The 18,534-nt window shown below is 45.4% G+C and overlaps 1 protein-coding gene across 2 annotated transcripts; it reads left to right on the forward strand.

The window, feature by feature from the left end:
* Nucleotides 1-4,715: 4,715 nt before the first annotated feature.
* On the forward strand, nucleotides 4,716-18,525 carry Lapsyn (Leucine-rich repeat activity-regulated protein at synapses). Of its 2 annotated transcripts, XM_043427757.1 has the most exons (4): nucleotides 4,716-5,545; nucleotides 14,019-14,225; nucleotides 16,410-16,645; nucleotides 16,771-18,525. In XM_043427757.1, exons 3-4 carry the CDS (start codon nucleotides 16,418-16,420, stop codon nucleotides 17,641-17,643), a joined length of 1,101 nt encoding a protein of 366 aa, XP_043283692.1. In that variant the 5' UTR covers nucleotides 4,716-5,545; nucleotides 14,019-14,225; nucleotides 16,410-16,417; the 3' UTR covers nucleotides 17,644-18,525. The 2 variants fall into 2 exon arrangements, with proteins under 2 accessions (XP_043283692.1, XP_043283691.1); XM_043427756.1 differs by lacking the exon at nucleotides 14,019-14,225 and having other exon boundaries at nucleotides 4,720-5,545.
* The last annotated feature ends 9 nt before the right edge of the window (nucleotides 18,526-18,534 follow it).

Below are 18,534 nucleotides of genomic sequence, written 5' to 3' on the forward strand. Positions count from 1 at the left end.
TAGCCTATCTCTGACCCTTGCGGTGCAGCGCATGGTTGAAGTCACCTACTCGAAAATAGCACGAGAAACGTCAAATAACTCATTTCAACGGTCAACCTGGAACAGCTCGTGGATATTAAACGTATGCGCAAACCCACGCGTACTCATACAGTCACAAACACGCAAACATTCTCATAACTTTGCGTCCGAATGAAAACAGTGCGTACAGCACGAAGCCACGATCGAAATAGATATAAAATTCGATAGTAAAGAGGTCCAAGTTAAATTACTAGGAACTCGAATTGCAAACACTCGAGCGAGGATATCAAGTGCGTTAAACGTGTGGTAGTCCAGCCAAAAAAACGATTGTCCCCCTGCAAAGATAATTCTCGATAACCAGACGCGCTGGAGTCGACTGATTATTATTTTCATTGTGTCGTTTACAGTGCGATAAAAAGCGTCACCTTTACACCTAACTCACTCTTTATTTCAATACTAACGAATTGATGCGATTTTACTGCCGAAAAAATGAGTCACCGTGTGTGTACGATTCACCCTAGTCGACCTACTTTCGGCCCCACCTCCCGAACTTTTGACTCATGAATTTTTATTTCATTGTTTGAGCTATACGAGCTGACTTGAAACTTTTCGTTTCCATCAGCTTTTTAAATTTTATGGAAAATTGGATAAAGTTCAAAAATCCGTAAAATGAAGCTTTTCCATATTATTTATCGTCCCATGACACTTCTCGATCTCGTACTCGCAGTGCCCGCCGCGAGCGATGTGCATTCGATACTCCGTTGCATGAATAATTGATGATAATAAAGATCGTAAAAAAATGAGACGCGCGTGCAGCGCCTCGAAGATTGCTCGGCCGTGACAGAAACGTTTGTTGAGGTTAGGAAATCCAGGTCTATCGGCTGCGTCACTGTCGCGAACACCCGATCCGCTAACCACCGCGTACCGATAATTCACTTAAACACACCGCGTTCCGCAGAGCCTTTATAGGCTTTTGTGGCTGAACGATAATACACGTGACGTTTCATCTTTCTTTGACTGATTTTCTATCGAAATCGAATTAACGTCAGGCTGCGAGTTAACGAGGGCAAATTGCGTTGTTTCGAACTCTAAGCAGGCACCCGATTGAAGGCTTGAATAAAGAGGTTATGAACGGAAATAAAAAACGCGAGAAAACATTTTCATGAACAATTTTTTTTACGAATATACACGAAATGCTGTTGAGTCGAAAAAACTATGAACAAATCCACAAAAAATAAAAACGTTTATCTCCGCGCTGGAAAACTCGATGTTTATGCCGTCCCTCCGCTGACCTCACACGTTCGCTCCCTTCCAGCGAACATTTCGAACGGATTGTAAACTGTGAAGAATCGAAAGCAGAGTAAAGGCTTACGGGAGCGAGAGATAAATATTGAAAAGGCAGTGAATTTCGTTGAACAGAATTTCCCGAGCATCTCTCTCCGTTTCCTTCGTGCAGTATCGCCACACTGTGTGCATGTTGACATCGCGCGCGAGCTTATTTTTCTCTTCCATTTTCGTAATCCCGTGAAGCAAGTGTCCGAGGAAGATGAATAGGCGATGCAGAGGTCACGCGTTCCCGATAGCACTCCGCCGGCGATAAATATACTCGTAATTTTCTAGCTTTACGTCTTGCAGCACGCTCCGATGATTAGAGCGAGTACGAGATAAAGAAAATAATGTATGCATCGAACACCGATCGTACGTTCACTTGGGGAGGGGCAAATTTCATTGCTTCCATCTCCATTTATCTTTTCTTACTTGTGTGTTACATGAAATTCTCCATTTTTGACGTTGTTCGAATAAAGAAACGATTTTCAAGCCGGGAATTATTCGAGTTGACAGAGTCCTCTCACTCTCGCCGCTTATGCCGTAAGCCCGTTATAGATGGCGCCAAAATGCATAGGAGCAATTCTGGAGAGCATCAAATTTCGTCCGGGAAGCCCGCGCGACTCATTTTATACATCCACCAGATCCGTCCTGAGAGCGACTCGAGAATGAAACGATTTTCAAGAGCTACTACATACAGATAGAAAATCGCTGTCTGTTACTTTTCCGCAGAAAATGTTATTCCCTACAAAATTGCTTCCATGCATTTTCGCTCGATCTTTCTACCTTTCGGCGACGCATGCATGCGCGCGTGGCTTCGTCGCAATCCAGGCCCTTAAATTTCACGACCACTTTTCTGTCTTTTAACAAATAACCAGCCACGATGTGACGACCCTCCGATTGTCTTGGTCGTAAAATCGTTACGAGTTTGAGTGAATCGCATTATCTCGAGAATATATTCATTTTTTCACCGGAAAAGATAAAAATGGAAGATAAATGTTTATGGACGAGATCGATAGACGAAGAAAACCAACCGAAAAAACTCGCTTTTCAGTCTCTTTTCCGGGCGACGGTTATACCGCGGACGCGGTTGACAATGATAACTAATCAAGCGAGTGTTTAACCAAAAAGCTGCTTCGGGTCCTTCGACTTTCAATTAATCACCGAACTCAATTTACGGGGCGACAAATAGACCGCGGTACACCCGTTATAGGCATTTAATCCCTCCGAGCAGGATGCACGGGACAAACGATGTTTTGTAACCAGTTATCAAGAGGTCCGTGACGTGATTTGTGATTGCCAGCGCCACACGATATGAGTCGTCGCCGCACAGATGTGTGGGACAAACGCTTTTGCTACGCGGTTTATAAAAATGGCGGGAAATCGGTACTGCGCGGAGTCTCGTCAAGGTGGGAGAGTGATGTGCGATGCGAGATAATCGAAAAGTCAGATTTACCGTGTCACGAACAGGGAACAACGGTGATGGGGCTGTGGGGTGAGAAAATGCAAGAGAGAGCGAAAGCACTAACCACACACGTAATCTAATTACCGACCGCACGTTCGCCCATTATATCGCGCCTGTGTTTGTAAGCGCGACGGGCGGTAAATTACAGAACTATTGTATTAACGGGCACGCCCTCTGCGTGGAACTGGCAAAATCTTGAACTAAGATCGTAAATACGTTTTTTAGGTTAGTCGTTCCGAGCACCGGTATCTATGCAATAAATATGGAATAAAAATACCAAGCTTCGATCCGGCCAACATTCGATCCCGGCGATTCGAATGCCTCGCTCGCACTTTTACATTACAACAAATAGGTTGCGACCCATCGATCAATGTCCCAAGTCCAGTCGCGTATTTGGCTCCGACATGTGCGGAGGCTACAAATTGTAAATTCTCCACGTGTTTGCATAAAGATTATTGGCGGCCTTCTGCTCGTGTCATGTCAAAATATTGTCAACGTCGATTGAATTAGCTCGAAAAAGAAAACAATTATGGAAATTGCTTGGATAAGCCGTCGGTGTATATCTACAGTGCAAACGTAGGTCACATCCATCATAGAACGACAACGGGAGAGAAATTTTCATTATTTCTCCAACTTCCAAACACGTAGTTAACTTTCTAACGTTTTTTCTCTCGTGCTTGGTAACAATGATAAATGAAACTTCGGAGTATCCTGGCTCCTGCGGTAGATCTAAAATCGAAGAAGCCCTTCAACAAGACGAACAACTTCCCGCGACGTCCAACTGTTAGAAACCTCATGAAGACATTCTCACAAATGTGAATACACGAGCCCCCCGATATATTAACATATTTGAATTTTCATGTCCACTCGGCAAAAAAGCTTCCGGTAAATTGGCGTGAATCGCTGCTCGCAGGAATGGGAAAGCTTCCGCCGTGCTACTCGATATTCGCCAGCGTGCCCGCGCGGAGCTACGAAAACAGGGCACGAGATCGACCATTTTGTCTCTCCTTCCTAGCCGCGCTCGGAACGGTGCCTACGCTGCCGCGGCCAGGTGGATCACAACACAAACAAGGCTCGCTCCTCACCGATACGTTCACGTATGCACGTAGAGATGTCTTTCCTCGTAAAATACCCCGGATGGAAACTATATTCCCCTTCGACTGAGACACACACACACACACACACACACACACGTACGTGCACACGCTCCCCAACGAGAGTCCTAACCCCCGCATAGAGATCCCGAGTTTTTCATACGTTCACGCTCTCCCTTGTGTTCTCGGCTCGGTATAACCTTACCTTTGTTCCTCCTCTTTAAGGACTGTACTATAGCAAACACTGTGGAGCCTCTGAAACACCATTTCTCTCAATGTACTAAACTTTTCGGGGCTTCTATTCGTCCTGGCTCGTTTCACCTATATATTTATAACTCTCTAACCGTATATTTTCTCGCCCGTGTTGGCTTCGTGATCGGCCGGTTCGTGGGGGAATTTGAGCCATACAAATTTCGGTTGATTTAATCGAATCGCGAGTAGTTATTTCCGCCAGTTAGTCGTGTCCGGTGGGTCAAAAAAAGTCTAAAAATTGAAAAATATATTTCCGATATTTTTTAACTTTGTTCGTCAGTACTAATTTTTATTTGGGGAATAAAAACTTGTGAATTCGAGCGCGTGTATTTTTAACGAAGGGCTCACGCTGTGTATTCCCGGAAGCCCTGCGTTTTGTAAAAAGAAGCCCAAAAAGTGGAAAGTTTATTGAGGAATTAAAGTAAAAGATGAAAAATGGTGGGTGCTGGGCCCAGATGCAGCAGCCGAAAAAGTGAGCGCGCGTGTGTTCGAGCCTATATACGCCGCAGGTCGAGTCCATCGAAGCTGTCGTATAGCTGTAAGCATCGGGCGGTCATGAATTGCCGAAGAAGTCCTCTCGGCGGAGCACAGTCTTACGTGAGACAGCGTCGGGGCAACATCGCCTCTCGGACAGCTGTAAGCCAGAGCAGCATCGCTTCTTTTCAATCCTGCTGAAACGATGTTTCGTGACGCGCGTCGTTCGTGCGCCTAACGGAGTCGTTACAATGCGCTCGCAGGATAAATTCTTACAGAAAATTTGCTAACTCGCGCAAAACTTCGTATCCCGAGAGTGTTTATCGTGTAAAATTTCGCGCAACTTTCAGTGCTGTTGGAAGCGCGCAAACGCGAAACAGTGTACGTTTATGTGCGCGCGTGTGTGCCTGTGTCTCCGTGTTGTTGAGAGTTTCGAAAAGTTTGGCTCGCTGTGCGAGAAACTCATCGCGAAGCACATGCATGACTATTGTCGATATCGGAAAACTATCCTTCGTCAAAGAACAAGAACGCTCTTCGAGTAATATCACTCTCGTGTACGTTTCGAAACGATTGATACGATTTCGTGTATTCTTACGTATATATCCGTGTGCAAGTTGTGCGACCGTAACTGTAAACTCTTCCTCCACAACTCGCGTTCTCGCTTCAACCAAAGCGTATAAAACTTGATTCTCGTGCACAATGACGAATGTCAGTTAAACTCGAACATTAAATAAGTGTAAAACCTCCCGGTTTTTAATACCTTTCGTGAACGTTGGCAGTTGTGTATATACGTGCGTCAGTGATGAAGACGCGCTCGGTGATTCAGACGAAACGCTAAACTCATCGACGCATGTACGCTTTAACGTTTAATCGATATGCTTCGAGAATTTTCCGCTTAAGTAAAATACCGAAATACGTGAGTATTTTCCTCCCATTTCCAGCACATCTCGAAACGTCATATCGACTCTTGTTAGGTTATAATTTCTTTTTATACAACAAAGTAGAGGGGGGGAAGTGGGCTCATTAGAACGAGAAATCGTACCGGCGCCGAAACAAAAACAGTAACGCTAATCGACTTACATTCCTTACGATCGATCGATTCGTCCCATTGGAAAAGTCGCACGTCGCAGATTATCTTATCTCGGCTTTGACGATGATGGATCAAAGGTGTCCGAGTCACTCTTTGTTCGATATTTACTCGTGATTTACTAATCGAACGAATGTCCAAGTTGAGATGGAATAGAACGCGATGAAAAATCGACGAAATGTGGTTAATCGAGGCCGTGAGGGGGGGGGGGGGAAGCCGCACGATCCGAAAAACTAACATTTTCCTGCTCGGACTGTTCTTCCTTTAATTTAACGTGGGACGAAACTACGCAGTAAAACACTCGGTCGATTTGGCGGAGGGTGAGTTCGAAGGATATTGCGTACTCGTGTCCGGGGCACCCCTGACACGAATCAAAAGGGTGCGGGAGCAGCGGAGTGTGTGGGTGTGCGCGCATATATTTTCACCATCCACAAAACATCCTGTAATCGCGCAGTCACATTTACACGTCACACACGCCCGTGTACGTGTTAAGGGACGTGAAAAGATGGGAGGAAATCGCCCTCGGCTCATCGGTGGTCCAGTTTTCAAACACGCTCATCTCGGCGACGTATTCTTGCAGTTTCACTCGCAAAAGCCCCACGGTGTATTACTTATCCAAGATTCTTTCGCCAGGAGGCTTATGTGTTCCTCCCTCCTCGCCTTGCGTCACAACCTCTTTGTCCACAGGCCCTTCTCGTCCTTTCTCCCGGAAATTCAGCACTCCCCGGAATACCCTCGCATTCGACGCACTTGGTGCGAATATGGACCCCGGAATTTTTACCGCTTTCCGGCTTCCGGCTCGCGACGCGCGAACCTTCGATCGATTCTGTCATTTGCCAAATTCACCAAACATCGACCTTTCCAAAGGATATTGGTTTCTCATCAATCTGCCGTGAGTGCTTGCCAAATCAAATTCACCAACGAAACACGAACACCCAAATATTTTAACGCGATAATCGACTTTTGTACCGCGATTCTTATACGCAAGTTCGCGTGACCGGTTCCCATAACGGGCTCCCGTCATTTTTTCCTCTTCTTCGTCAAACTCGCGTGAATCATTCAAACGTCACCGATTATTTGCGGTTTTGAGAGGAAAAAAAGTTTTCACGTGTTTTTTCAGGCTGCGGTACGTCAACGCAGGGAATGCGGATTTTTGACGTAATTTGCGTGCTCGTTGACATCCGCTTCAAGGTCATTCGCGTATCGGCTTCGTTTACCTTTCTCTCGGTACAGATACAACGACGTCCGGAACTGTTTTTCCGATTCTTTACCCTCAACGGAACGTTGAAGTTATTGAAATGTTTTGAAGCATCGGGAATGCTTTCCGAGTGTTGAGAAAATCGTAAAAACAGTAAAAATGATTATGCACGTTGGCCAGCGCGTCCAGCGACGCTTCACTCTCGTAGCTCTTTTATTTTTCTCCCGAAATGTACTTGCATCGCACATTCGAGGATGCTCGCCGCATACATTCTCATATAAAAGTAATGCTCGATGGAAATCGAGTGAAAGTCTGAAATTTCGCGGAGTTTCGAGGTCGTTCGTCAGCGAGTTTGGTGAGTACAGTCACCGAAAGGTTTCCAAGGCCGAGAGCCGAAAAGGAAGCGGGAGAAGCGTTTTTTCAGAATCACGGTTCGCTTGGTTTTTTTTATAAAATCGCGCAAACTTACGAACACACGGAAATAACGAACCGGACGAGCACTCCGCTCCTCGTCTCTCGACTTTTCTCCGAAGGCTCGAATTCCATTCGTCGTAACGCGAGATTACTCGGAAACGCTGAAACGCGCTCGTCCGCTTGTGCCGTAGGTCTGGTTACTTCCCAAAAAGGATTGAAAAAACTCGAGATGAGAGAGGGAGAGAAAAACGAGGAGAATCCTGACGCTCGCTGCGGTAGCCGTTTTGCGGTTCGGCCGTTTCTTCACATGTGGCGGCGCGGGCGGGGGGAAGCAGAGCGAGCGAGCGAGCGCGTCGCTGATCATAAGCAGAAGGCATGTGCGCCGGCCGCCGAGTCCGTGACGCCCGCGTTCGCTGCTTTTCTATAGTTTCTCGTGCATCGAATCACCTTACACGATTTTCGCTTTTATTCTTGCTCTCTCTCCCTCGTTTTCTTTCATTCAAGCTTGTCAGAAGGCGATGAAAAAGTCAACGAGCTTAAACACACGCGAGACTATCGACATCGATCGTAAATGTGAAAAGATTCTTCGCTGCCGCTGCTGGCTCGCGTCACCGTAATTGTATTTCGCTCACGCACGTGCTCCGCGCGCCCGCCGCGGTTTTCTCGATTGGGTGCGAACGCAAACTTCTCTCTCGACCCACCAGTTTATGTATTCACGAGCGTTTACTCTATAAACCTCCTCCGCGAGGCTTTCGATTAAGACGTCAAAGCTCCCGCGCGCGTTCGACTCTCGCCCGTATGTTTTACCCTCGCTGTAGCCTCGCGTTTAGATAATCCTGGGGCAGCGTGAACCACTCTAAAAAATTAAACTCTCTACTGGGTCAAACCGACTTTGCGTATTCGTCGTGAATTCAAAATAAAACTTTTCCCTGGCTCGACAAAGAGGCTCCTCTTGTTTTTCTCACTCTCCCAAACATTTTTCTTTTTTCATCTCCGCGAAAAGGTCTCTGCCACTTTTTTTTCGCGGAGATTCGACACGAACGTTTCTCACGGGAGGGAAAAAGGGCGCGAAATCCAACACTGCCGAACGGAACTTGACAATCATAATTAAAATCAGTGTTTTAAAAATCTCGGAATTTTAACGAGCCTCAATGAAATACTGCCGGAACTCGACGGAAATATTCATCAATAAAATTTTATTCAAAGAGCAATCCTCGCCGGCTCCCTCGATGCTTCGCACCCGGTTTCCTCGCGCTTCGCTCTTCTCTCTGTGTGCGCGCGAGCGCCCAGCCTGACGGAGCGAGACTCCGTGAACGCGGTTTCCGTTTGTTTACAGTTATCCAATTGACTCTCGACGAGTGAATCGTTTCGACGTTTATTTCTCTCGCATAACTTAATCTTCTTTTGTAGCCTCAGGCTTTGGGGAGGAACGATTTCTTCCGAGATCGCGTCGACGGAAGCCAGTGGACATTTTCACTGCGTTTTATCCGATTTTTGAATCCCCAAAAAATTCTTTTTCCCCCGTCACTCCGAGTTGAGGATTCCGGAGAATTTTTATTCGGACGAAGGACCAAAAATGCGAGAAAATTCTCGTGGATTCCGAGAGCAATAAAATTGACAGGAAAATTCGATTTTATTTTCAGTTTTGCCGGAATTTTTGGTCCATTTTTCCGAAAATTTCGCTCCCTTCGCAAGATCTTTGAACTTTGATTATCCCTTGGGAAACTCTCGGAAAAATGTGACGAGGAGAGTCAAAAAAATGCTAATTACGAAAGAATGTTCATTCCGCACGCTCGCGAAACGTCATTTTCACACAGAGACATCGATTGTGTGTTTATCGTTAAGTCACGTACGTTCGTTGCATGGGTAAAGTAGGTGAGAGTAGGTCAGGAAAAAACGTCTACGCGGACGGGGAGAATTCTCTCATGAAGTTACGTTCTCGTCACTGGACGAACACAATTCGTTATTCTCGACGCGAAGATCGAGTTGAAATATTCGCCAGTTTTGTCTATTTCGTTCTTTTAATCCGAAATTATATGCTCCACAAATGGAGGAAATGGCGACGCGCTTTTACCGGAGGAACTTTTTCGAGAGTGAGATAAAACCGGGAATTTCGTTGCTTCTCATTCGCGATTAAAGCTGTCGCGTTTCGTAAGCGCGCCTTAAGTCGACTCGGATTATCACCGAGCCGTGATTTGCATCGCGATCGCCCCTCCCATCGCGTTATGACTTTGGAGATTTGTATTTATAAAATTCCACAAAAATGAGCCCGATCGCGAGGCTCTTCGTCGTTTCAATTTCTACGAAAGCGGAACTTAGTTTTTGTTCGATTTCGGCGCATCGTTGAAATTAGTCCAGCATTTGTCAATGAGGATTTTTGATGACGCTGAAGTTTCCAACGTTGGAGTCCAACGAAATGATCTAAAAAAACTTTCAAATAATTCCAGTAAATCTTCAATTTTGTTCCCTGCCGAATTTCCAATTCATAATTTTTCAAGTCACATCAGTAATTCGTGAAATAAAAAAATAATGAATTATAAATCTTTTTATCGTTCATTTCGTTGAACTCCAACGTTGCAAACTTCAGCGTCGTGATTTTTGGAAAGAGGCCTCAACTGTGGAATCCAAGAAACGAATTTATCGAAAAAAAATGGTATTGCAGGCTCGTATATTTCGATTTGGGTGAATCGATCCGAATGAAATAAATAAAATACTCGGGGAGATTGAAGTTGCAGCCGGAGCGCTAATCCACGCCATAAAATTAGTCAATTCGGGGATCGATGAATCGCGGCAAAGATTTAAAAATCGGACTGGGAGGTTTGACAGCTCTGAAAATGTCGAGCGCTCGCACGGAGGCTCCGCGGTTCGATTAGCCGCGATATTCAGAGCCGAGAGCCGGGGAGTGAGGACAACGCATGTTTTAAGGGGGATCGAGCCGAGAGAGTCTTCCGTGCGTATACAAAGCTCGCTGGCTCTTCGTCGGGGATATTTCAGGAGCGAGGAATCCGCGCGTCCTCGGGGCGTCCGTCGTCAGCGAGAATTCAGCCTCCGTCTCGATTTTTAATTCCTTCTTGTCTCCTCTCCGGTGCTCCGCGGCGCGCCTCCTCTGCGATGCTCATTTCGAAGAGCTCCGGAAAAACGAGCAAGAGCTATCGCAATTATCTTTCCCGTTGCTTTGTTCGTAAGGAATCGCAATTAACGATTGTCGAACGGAAATTGAAACGTCGGGAAATCAATGAGATGAAAAATTCAGCCTCGTTCTACATTCTCATTCGGAGATTTTCCGCTGGGACTCCGTAAGCCCGGCTTTCCAGGCGACTGAACGCTCATCGACTATTTTTTTTTCTCTCTCTCTCTCTCTCGCTACCGAAAAATATAGTTTGAAAGTTTACAAAAATTCGAAAGAATCAAGAGTCGAGGCTCGAAAATTGAGAAATTTTGAGTTTCATTGCTTTTTGCTTCGTGCCTCGAAACTCGGATCGCAAAGAAATATTTAGCCGAATGCGCGCAATAGTTGCGGCGTCGATGCTCGCGACTCGGTGAGCCGGAATGATACTTTTGCATCGTAGCGAGACGAGCCGAGCATCGAGTTACCGGAGGCTCGTGTACGTACTTGGAAAAAAAAACTGACGTGCACGATCTCTCGTTACATTTTTTCGCCTGCGGGATCGAGCACGCGGAATGTCGAATTTCCCCTGGAGCAGCGAACCGGGGACGATTTTCTTCACCGGTTCATTCCACGGGACAAAAAAGAGGCCGTCAACGTAGCGAGCAAAACGCTTTTTAACGACATCGCGCTTATCACCTGAGACGTTTTCCTTCCGGAGGCATAAACACGCGTGCTTCGGCCTCGCGGCTCTCGAGCTTGGCAACCGCTCACCTGCCAGTGTTTTCACCGCGCTACGGCCCAACCGCTTCGTACGCACACTGTCGATAACCTATCTCTGATCTCACGCTGGAAAAATCATATTTTAACTGCAGGTTGGGAGAGATAAAATCCTCTCGAACGGGAGAAACGAGAAGGGGACGGTAAATCACGCGCGTTTTGACCAAAACGTTGAAAATGTCACGATAAAACTTGAGTTTTGAGCACTTTCGAAACTGAGCCCTTCGCGCCGGTGGTTATCGAAAGTTTTTTTTTTCGAATTTTATGCGAAAATAACTGAAGCTAAATCCGTTTTGGAAAATTTCACTTCTTCAAAATAGACTTAATCTTATCCGGAGACGATAATCTGCCGAAAGAGTGTCGAGGAGCATGGAAAACTCGAATTCCTTCTCGCGAAAGAGAGTTTTTTTTTTTTAATTTAGTGAAAAGTCAAGTTTTATTGAAATTTTAGGAAGCGGTGTAGGGAAAAATGATTTTTTATTGATTATTCAAGTTTTTAAATTCATTTGACAGTTGTAAAATGCTGAAATTCGTTTCGTTACGAGAGAAAAAAGTTTGGAAAATAATTAAATCTGAAAATGAAAGTTTGTTGGGAGGATAAAAAAATGTTGGAACGCCAATAGAGTATTTGAAGATATTACCAAGTCGTAATTTTCTGTGGAGCATGTGCGAGCGCTGAATTGGTTCAGTAAACAAATAAAGTTGGAAGAAGAAGATATCGGTTTGAGATAATATTCTGACAGGTCGGTGGATCTTCTCGGTAGAAATCATAAATATTTCTGTCACTCGGCGCGCGTCTCTTGGGCCGGAGATTTTTAGTGGGTCGCGCGGTTAACAAATAGTTTTTGGTTTTCGGTGAGGAGGAGGAGGAGGAGGATGGTCGCGAGGATGTGGAGCGACGAGAATGAGTCGGTGGATTACGGAGGGAAACGATCATCCGCCGCGTTTCCTCGTCGGTGTCGAGGGAGACTTAATCTTTCGTTTTTTTCACTCCTCCGTGTGCATTTGTGTGTGTCTGTTTTTCTCGTCATCTCTTAATCCGCTCGGCTGAAGGCTCCGAACGCTTGGGCGGACTCGCAGGCGGAACAGGTGGAGCCAAAACGACGAGTCTGTGTCCGCGCGCGCGTGTGTGCTTCCTCCCGGTTTTCATCTTTTTCACATTCTTATTATTTTTTTCCACTCGTTTTCGCCGTTTCGTTTGTCTTCACTTTGCTGTCACGTGGAGCACTCGCGAACGAAGTGGTTTGCCCGACGAGACACGTCAGCCCCGGCCGGGGATGTGACGGCCGAAAAAAAACGAGCGAAGCGGAAATACGCCCAGGAAATATTGAAATTTACGAAAAGGGCCCGGAGCCCCAAACTTTGGCGAAGTATTTTCGGCCGGTCCGATGAGTAACGGTGTAAAACATTGCTTCTTTCGTATGCGATCGTATACCGACAGGAATTCATCGTTTTTTCAGGGAAATGGTTTACTTTTGAGAACTTCAAATTCGTCGTAGCGATGAGACCGACGACGATTTCTTATCGAATCTCGTCCTCTTTCTCATGCACGGAATTAGATAGTCTCAAAACTTCGTTCCGAGTCCCGTTGCCTTTGCTGATAACGAAGGTAGAGACACGGAGATATGAAAATCTCTTGTTTTTGGAACGGAATCGGCGTCGAGGAACATTGCCGTCAGAATGGTTGAAATTTTATTTCCGTTAGTGGGTATGATTTCGGATCCCATTTTCGTAGCCGATCCGCATTGCCCGCAGTTATTCAATGCGGCCGTTCGAAAAGTGTCTTGGTTCAGAATATAATTGAGAAAACGAGCGGAAGTTGGTCGAGTGATTTGATGAATTATGCGGAAAAGAATTAGAGGAAGTGCGCGAGTTGATTGCTCGTGATGTTACAGAATATGAATCGTGCGAGGCTCCCGGGACTCGGTTCGTACGCGGAACAGCGAGGGGCGTAGGAACGACGCGTAACCTCCCGTGAGTGCTGATTCAGGAGGGAAAAGCATCGCGAATAAAGATTGTTATTACTGCTGGAGATTGAGGGGGAGCGTAGGAGGAGGGACGCGGTGTGGTTGCACCGAAAAGAGACGATCACTCGAATTCAACATCATTGCAAAAGAGTCGGACGCGAGAGAAAACGCTCGGGAAGCGTTTTTCAGCTGTCACTGTTCGCCCGCAGCCCGAGTTTCTCTCATCGCGCCGGGCTCGAGTCCAAATGTATTTTGACGAGCGTTCCAGCTCTCAGTTCAGAGCCGAGCAAACGAATTGGGAAAAAAGCGGTAGGAAGGGGGGCACTGCCACTGGAGAAAATCAGGAAACGCGTTAACTGCACCCGAACGAAACACGCGCTCCCGATTCGTCGCTCGGCGGCTCCGCGCGCCGCGGGCGCTATTCTCGTGACGATAAAACTCTATTAATCCCCATCACACGCACAAATATTGAGACAACTCGCGGAAACTCGGATAAATGCACGTTTTTTCTCGTCCCTGTCAACACAATAATCAAACTAATCTTTTTCGTATCTACAAATATTGAAAAACCTGATGAAAAGTAAATAGCGCGTGTTTATTCGACGACAGTCGCGCCACGCACACCCGGCCGTTCTATCGCAATGTAAACAAACTACGAGCGGGCTTTGTGTGGCGCGACGATCGCGCGGCGATACACTCAACTTATTTTTCCCTCGCTTTTAGTCGCGCGTCGTTTTTGCCGAAAAAGTGACGAATCACGAGCAGCCTTATAGCGGTTTTTAACCTCAATCGGAATGCATCTCATCGAATTTCTTTATCGAATCGATATAATTACAGATTTCGAAGCTGAAACGGACACGTTTTTGTTCGTCGGACGTCAAAAAAGTTGCACCTTTCTTTGTTGCCTCGTTAACGGCTCTCCCGCCAATTACCAATCCGTGACATTCGACTCTCGATCGTGCGCAGTCGATGATCGACCAACGCTTCTCTTTCCCAACGAAGATGCATCCGGAGAATATACGCGACCGAAAACTTTCCGAATACGTACGTATACAGGGATAGCCTGCTAAATATAGAGGGAGCTTTCTCATCGTAACTTCTGAAAGGACGTCCACTCTGCCAGTTTGCTTTAACAGGGTTTCCAAGTTTTAATGACGGAAATTACGCAAGAAGGACGAAAGTTCGAGTTTCAAAATCCGCCAGCATCCAGTCCGTAGCGACGGTTCACCATCAAGAAAATTGTATTTCCATAGAACGTATGGGGCTTTTGCATTCGGCACGAGCGTTTCCTTCAAAAACGACAAATTTCGCAGAATTTTACGCTTCAACGACTTTGCTTCGTAAACGATATTCCGAATATTTTTCGCCGGTTCGACGAATTTTTCTGTCGGTATTTTCAGTGCAGTGAACACGGCTGCTTTCCAGTTTTTCACTCTCGGTGACGAGTTTTTGTTTCAATTTTTGACAAAGGGCAAAAATAACGTTGAAAAAAAACTAGAAAATTTTTCGTTTTTCGCCCTTCCGACCCCCGTTTCGTTGTTCATCGAATAACGCTAAATAAACTCCACACGGAACGCCTCGTACATGTAGAATACACGGTAACCGAACGCGGAGCGAAGAAATTGCTGTCCCCCGACTACAAAGTGCAGCAGGAACTTTCAGCCCCATTGGGATGTACACACAATTCGTACACATCCGAGGAATTCTCTTATCTCGATGTATATGCAACGTATTTTCTCTTCGGGATCGTGCACGCAGAGGTTTTTTTCATGGCGCAGCTAGGCTCGCGAGATCCGAGAGAAAACTCAATTATAATGATGCTTAATAGTGCTTCGTTGAAATGTTTCAAGATTTCCTCAACGAGAGGAGCAAGTTTTTCCAAGTTTGAACAACAATAACTAGTCAAACTCGCCCGAAGCGTGGTGCTACGGAAAATCACGGATTGCGAATGCGTTTTATAGTTGCTTTTCAACGATCCTAACTTTGATGTCATCAACGATCGCGAGCACAGAACCGTATTCCGTCGAAAGTATATTTCCAGTCGTTTGAAATGCCGTTTTCATAATATTCTGACGGAATAGAATGGGAGATTCGCCTGAAAATTTAGCCCCGAAGCTCCAACACGATTTTATTTCCATTTACTAAAAAAATCTGAATCTCTCTTGAATTCAAAAATTTTCGCATCGTCATTCCTAATTTCCGAGTTCTCGTATAAAAATCATCCGAGCTGAAGGCAGTATTGTTGGGGACTCCATTTTGCAAGCAAATCTGTCAATTCGAGGCGAAGCGCCCTCTACGAGCGTGCATAATATCGCACGTATCGAAATACGAGTCTCGTCGTTGCAGAGCAATCACAAGTATTCGCTATCGAGTAGCCGTCTTCTTTTCTAGACATCTCGTTCGCTGGGAGTAAAAAAAGTGAAGGAGGGCGGAGGCAGAGGAAATGGAAAATAAGGGGGACATTGAAATAAACTGCAGACCGATACCAATCGCGAAATATTTCTCGCGAGGAAAAATTCCAATAAACAGCGTCACGTGGCGCTCTCTACACGCTTCGGAGGCGATTGTACAACCCCTCGTTGTGTTTCTCGCTACTTTTCATTTATTTTTTTCCTCTTTACTTCTCCCCTGCCTCTCTCTCTCTCGAGCACAAAAAATTTTCGATAAAACTTTCGTGCCAACTATTTTCGTACGACCCTCGAGAAAGTGGGAAGGGATACCGAGTGTGTGTGTGTGTTTTCTTCTCCCGCCCTCTCGCGGCTAATGGCTGCTTAGCTCCCGTGTCCACTCCACCACCGGTAGTTCAATTCCAAAAGCTTTTTACAGCTAGATACTCCACTCACTTTTTTATGTGTACAAGTTCATACACACGGTCGTTCTTGTACTTTTTCATGCGTATATGCGCACGTATTAATGGTTTCTCTGGATCGACAGTGGTGACTGCCTTTCCAATAATGTACTCTCCTCGCCCCCAAATTGTGTGCTATTATTAATTGAAGGAGGACACTCGAGCGGCGTTTTTAACTCTGCATCTCTACGACGATGAATCCTTTTTTGTTTCTTTATTATTATCGACGATTTTTTTGTTGCTCTTCGCCCTACGAAGCGCCGTTTATCTTCCGACTGTTTCTCCGTGTATTCGGTTGCTACACGCTCTCGTGTTTACGTTCGATTCCTCGCGGTTGTTTACGCCCCCCTTCTCATGCTCTTATTCTCTCTAATTTACAGTCGCCGACATGTTTATCTTCTTCGTAAACTTACTGCTGCTAGCGGTCAACTTCGGGACTGCGATTCGACGCGAAGAAGTGATGATTCTCGGGGCTGAACCCCGAGCCACGCTCCTCACCGATCGCGACGCCAGCCCGAGAAAATGCCGCTACGCTCATCCCTATTCCATGCTACAAGCACGCTGCACCAATCTCGGACTCGACGAAGTTCCTAAAAATCTTCGGACGGATATTCAGGTGAGAACATCTCGAGGGGGGCTTTTGATCTTTGACGTGTTTCAACGAAATTTCGGCGGAAGAATGAAAAAACGTACTACACGCGAAGAGGTTATAAAATGAGGTTTTTCATCTTTTGTTTTCAGATTCTCGATTTTTCGGTAAACCGCTTGAGGGACCTGCAGAACGAGACTTTCAGCTCGTACACGAGCCTCGCTTTCCTGTATCTGCAAGACAATTTCATACAGACGATCGAAGAAGGCTCGTTCGACCGGTTGCGGAGCCTGGAGGTGATCGATCTGACAAAAAATGGCTGCCAGGATTTTCCCAAGAGCACGCTCGCTCTGCCGTACTTGAGGAAGCTGTTTCTTTCGCAGAACAAATTGAACGATGCTTCGTTCGCGCCGACCTCATTATCGGAGGAATCGAACTTGGAGTACCTCGAATTATCGAAAAACCAACTGAGGCGATTACCATCCTTCGGTAATTTGCCATCGTTGAAGTACCTCAACGTTTCGAAAAACTTGATAACGAGCGTGTCGACTGAGGATTTGGCGAGATTTTGTTCCCTCGAGGTCCTCGACTTGACAGGAAACCCAATAAAGTTCAACGAGACAAGCTGCGACTGTGAAAACTTCAATTGGTGGATCGATATTCGCCGGATTAAAATGAAACCGGAGAAAATCGATTGTGGCTCGAACGCGAAAAAATCACGTCAATGCACCGCTTCCAGCGAGCCGGAAATCTCGAAATTTTCCAACGAAACGAACAGGCTCTACGACTCTTGTCGGAACGTCATTGAAACTCGTGCTGCAACTGCGAAAGCTCGCTCAACCTGGATCCTCGTTGCATCCTGCCTCGGAGTTTCTCTCCTCTTGCTATTTATCACGCTCTACTGCATACACAAGAAAAACAACAGAAAAAAAGCACGACAACGATTGAAGCATCAGCAACAACTCGCACTGAACAACGCGAACACTGAATTACTCAATGGAAATGTTTCGCCAGAACAGACCTGAAGAGAGAAGAGGACTGGATCGTTCGATCATACGAGAAAAGCTTGAACCCTTTGTGCTTTTATTTATTTATTTTCTTCTTCCTCTCGTATTTCAGTCCCCGTTATCTTTAGTTCCTCGATCACAAGTCCATCAGACTTTGTTCGCAACCGCGAATTCTTGTCCTCGAAGATTCGGGCGTTGGGACAAGCCGTGATCGATTGAATTTCAATCCGAACGAAATTCATTCGTCATTTTCCGAACTGTTGAACGTTTACGAGTCCACGTGTGGTTTAGTCGTATCATGAAAATTATCAATAAATAAATGTTGTCTTCGAAAGGAAAAAAGCAAACCGTGTAGTCAATTGTTGAGGAAATTTTGCAAAACTTTAATGCAATAACACACGCTTAAAAACAATGGTTTTGATTTTGTACTCTCATTCTCAAGGGCTTTCTCGATGAATACACGATGCATCAAGGGTCTTGAACGACTCCGTCGCAATCGTTTTTTTTTGTAAAAAATTTTTTAAATTTTTCACCAAAACTCTTTGCGAGTTCGACGTTTCATTGAGAAACTTGTAACTAAAAAAGAAGAAAAAAAGGTATTACATTTTTTGTTGTTCTTAAAGCTTCGATTTTTTTTTTTTTTTAGTTTCAATAAAGAGCTCAAGAAGGAGGATCGCGATGCAATTTTCTTCGCGTACTTGTGATGGCACGGCTTAAACTTATTTATTCTCTATATGCAATTGCTCGTCATGAAATTGTGGCAAAATCTCGACTAGAGAGCTCTTACTGAAAGTAGCGATGAAAACATTTGTAGAGATAAACGCGGCGTTATGTACTTGACCGATGAATAAAACAGAAAACAATGAGTTAAATAAATAACACTTTTTATGTGAAAAAATACATATGTTA

The sequence above is a fragment of the Venturia canescens genome, chromosome 9, assembly GCF_019457755.1.
Source record: "Venturia canescens isolate UGA chromosome 9, ASM1945775v1, whole genome shotgun sequence".
Taxonomy (NCBI): Eukaryota; Metazoa; Arthropoda; class Insecta; order Hymenoptera; family Ichneumonidae; genus Venturia; species Venturia canescens.